This window comes from Microtus ochrogaster, chromosome 7, assembly GCF_000317375.1.
Source record: "Microtus ochrogaster isolate Prairie Vole_2 chromosome 7, MicOch1.0, whole genome shotgun sequence".
In the NCBI taxonomy this organism is placed as follows: domain Eukaryota; kingdom Metazoa; phylum Chordata; class Mammalia; order Rodentia; family Cricetidae; genus Microtus; species Microtus ochrogaster.
The window spans coordinates 37,186,057-37,189,753 of NC_022014.1; the positions used below are offsets into that span (position 1 = coordinate 37,186,057).

Here is a 3,697-nt window from a genome sequence, read left to right on the forward strand (position 1 = left end):
AGGCTGGTCTCGAACTCACAGAGATCCACCTGCCTCTGCCTCCCGAGTGCTGGGATTAAAGGCGTGCGCCACCACCGCCCGGCAGTGCAGTTTTTTTTGTTTTGTTTTTTTGTGGTATGACCTCTACAAGGTAGCAAGCATCTCCGGGGTAAGAGGAGGCACTTGAGATGGGGAGTATAGGTGTGCTGATGGTCTAAAGATGGGTGGGCATGTGGGAGTGGCCTGAGGAACACTCAGGAACTTTGGGCAGAGTGAAGTCCCCAGGGTGTGATGGTGGATTAAGAGGTCACTATGGCAGATGAGATTCTGCTGAGCTAGTATAAAGGAAGGAACACAGAAGGTGGAGTATGTACATACGACACCCATGTGTGCTAATGGGCAGACAGGACACTGGGACTGCAGGAGGTACCGGTCTGAGAGAGATGCTTGGGTGATGCAGATGTCAACATCCCTGCAAGTATGGAGGCTATGTATGGAAAAGGCTATCCACAAGAACAGCTGGAGGAAACTGAGTATCAAGAGCAAGCTCTTTTGGTGTGGGTTGATGGCTTAGACCTTGGGAAGCAGTCTGGAAGTGGTGAATTGCAAAGAAACAAACTATCTGGAAAGCTGAAGTGGATCCTGTAGGAGAGGATGGAGCTACAAAGAGACGGGGCCACTTCAGAAGGCAGGAGGAGCTTGCCATTCAGGGAATTTTGCTGACAGATCAAAAGTTCCAAAAGCCCGGCTGAGGGGTGTGTGTGTGTAAAAGGCAATTTGGCCCAGGTGGGTTCTTGGAGCATGTAACTCAGATGTGTAGTGTGGCTGGTGGTTTGAAGACATGGTGAAGGCCTTGTTCAGTGTGTCTGCTGGACAGCAGAGGCCAGATGCAGCAGCCTCAGTACATGCTAGGTCTCCAACCTGCATGCATGGGGAAAACTGGAGGCCCAGTTGCTCTCCCACAGATACCAGGGTGCTGGGCTGTGGGGCCTGCCAGAAAGTTGTGCTGACAGCCTCCTGCCTGGGATGTTTCTTGCCGTAGCAAGATGTTTCCTCAGGCTCCTAGCAGCACACTAGAGGTGGGGTGACATGGGAGATAGGAAGGGAAGATGGAAGGCAGGTGCCCCCAGGACACTTGTTGTAAAATATGGTGGACAGCCACAGTGCCAGGCATGAAATGAGACTTAACTTCCTGACGTGAAAGAAGACACGTTTTAGAGATGAATATTGAGGACCTCGGAAGGGCCTTGGCTCTGAGCAAGTCAGTTTAGCAATTCTGGGGAGGCTAACTCCTCACTCCAGCATGGCATCGCCTCCTTCTGGGGCATGTCCTGGAGGCTGAGCCCCGGGCCTGAGGTGCTAATGAAGAAAGCAAGAAATCCAGGCCCCAGAATTTCTGAAAAAATGTGAAACTTTATTATAGAAAACTATCTTCAACTCTCCAACTTCACAGTCAGGCTGCTTTAGTCCTTGATTATCTGTGGTCTATGGGGTCCTGGGGCCACGGTGGTGGACAGAAAGGCTGATGCTTTCATTGTGGGTTGCCCTGTGGCAGGCTGGGACCCAGGACTCCTTGTGTGTCCACAGGCCCAGTGTCATAGCCCAGCTTCTTCATGTCCTTGGTTACCACATTGAAGAGGAGGGTGACAAATCCCTGAGAGCGGACACGGGTCACTGGAGACATGAGGTGAGCATTAGCTGGGTTTGTCGGGGATAGACATAGCAAACTACCTGCTGAAGCCCTTGTGTAGGAGGTATTCTAGAAAATTCTTTGGGTGACTGGTATATTACCAGGTTCCAGTTGTCTGACAGCTCCCTGGCCTTCACCCATCACCTCATCCCTTCAGCTGGGCTTGGGAACATCAGTTTTACCTTCTCGGCCTTCACCTTGGGCCACCACCTTGGGGTCTGTGTACTCTGGCCGCCGTCCCATGAACCAGCTGAGGACATAGGAAAACACCAATGAGGAACACTTGGAACTTGCTGGCCTCAGACACAGAACAGGAGTGCTCCGGCATCCTCTAAGTGTAGGACAACCTTTTGCTTATCTGGAGGTCAGGTGGGGTGCCAGGAGATGTCCCCTGTTTGGGTCTATGGCAGTGCTTCTGCCAGGTGCTCCAGGAAGTATCCAGCCCACCCAGGCAAGTCTTGTGGGTTTGCATCACCAAGCACAACCTGATCCCATGGGCACCCCCCAAAAAAGCAGATGAGTCAGGAGAGGAGAAGCAGGATGACAGTGTGACCCTTAGCCTCCTCGGGAGAGAACCCAATCTCAAGAAGTGCCAGACTCAGCTCCCCAGACTGCCTCATGGGATTCAGAACAAGCCCCACCCTGTCTGTTTGTCTACGGTAAGAGATAATCGCACCTACCTCATGGGACAAAAGAAGCGAAGGCATCCTGTCAGCTACAGAACATTACGCTTGGGAGAATCTGGGTAACAAGTCACCTGATATTTAAAGTCCCAGATGCTAGGGGTACCATTTAGCCCCCCAGGCTCTGGCTGGCAAACTCAAAAGCAGTTTCTACAAATGCCCAGGAACCCACATAGGCCACAATCTCACTGCATCCTGACTTCAGATCTTGGGCCCCACTCAGGCCTCTGAGGCACATCGACAGGATGTACAGGCCCAACAATTTGCTGGGAACCATAGGCTTGGGGCAGACAGGATTAGCCGAAGCACAGCAAGCAGGACCAACTCAGACTTTGTGGGACTACTCCACCAGCGTTCCTGTTTGCCTGTGGAGGTAGGGTTCTGTCTTTTCCCTGGGCACTTTGCAGCAGGCTTGAAAGGTAACCATGACTACACATCCACCACCCATAACTATGCTGAGGGCATGGCTGGATCCCTGGTCTCCCAGGCTAGACCTCAGCAGCCCTATTGGACTGCTGTGCAGGGCAGGGGGTCCTGAGGGAACAACAGTACGCACTGCTGTTCAGATAACCTAAGGGGGGGGGCAGGGTCCTGAAGTTAAGCATTCCAGAAGACACTGGCCATGTGCGTGTGTATATATACACCTCTTCCTGCTTTCCCATCAGAGCAAAGCTCTATTCACCTCAGTACTGAGGAGTCTTAGAGAAAATCCCTGGCAATAAAGGCACACCCCACCCTCGCTGGGTCCCAGTCCTCTTCTAATTTACATTTGGTTTTCTCATCTGAGAAGAGGCAGACTGTGGAGGGAGAATATTACAGGCAAGGGCTGAGGCAGAGCAGAACCTAGTGGGCTCAAAAAAATCCAAGGCCAGGCAAATGGGAAGCAAGAAAGAGGCTGCTGGCATCCTGGCTCAAGTGACTCCTCAGTGAAGAGGGTGTGCCAAGGCAGCTTCCAGCAGTGACACCACCCTACAGGCTCTGCAAGACTGGGGTGGAGGGAGGGGCTGCAGTGGCTGAGTAACAGCTCTAAGGCTACTAGGCAGGGACTGAAGACATTGGGAAGGCAGCCTTCTTTGTGAGGAGGGTCTACGTGGGAGTTACTAAGATTGCTGTAAGGTGGGGATTATCCTGGGTTATCCAGGCAGGTATAGGCAAGGTGCTGCCTGTAGCCCAGAACCCTTTTTTCAGCCCCCTCAAAACGGGTCCAGGCCTCTTCTCCAGGGCTGTAGGACTCTGGCCAGGTCCCTCTCTGCCTGAAACTAGCTTATAAGAGGCTGCACACTGGCTGCTGCCTGGGAACCCAGTGGCCCTTCTTTTTTTTTTTTTTTTTTTTAGCAAGTCCATG

At 52.4% G+C, this 3,697-nt stretch overlaps 1 protein-coding gene across 1 annotated transcript in view; it reads right to left on the reverse strand.

Moving 5' to 3' along the window:
* Positions 1–1,372: 1,372 nt before the first annotated feature.
* B9d1 (B9 domain containing 1) overlaps positions 1,373–3,697 on the reverse strand; it is an 8,373-nt gene continuing 6,048 nt past the window's right edge. Inside the window, exons 5-6 of the mRNA XM_005349912.2 lie at positions 1,852–2,000; positions 1,373–1,653 (exon numbers count right to left, since the gene is read on the reverse strand). Of these exons, the coding sequence (XP_005349969.1) occupies positions 1,511–1,653; positions 1,852–2,000 (292 nt within the window). The 3' untranslated portion in view covers positions 1,373–1,510. The remainder of the gene's footprint in view (positions 1,654–1,851; positions 2,001–3,697) is intronic.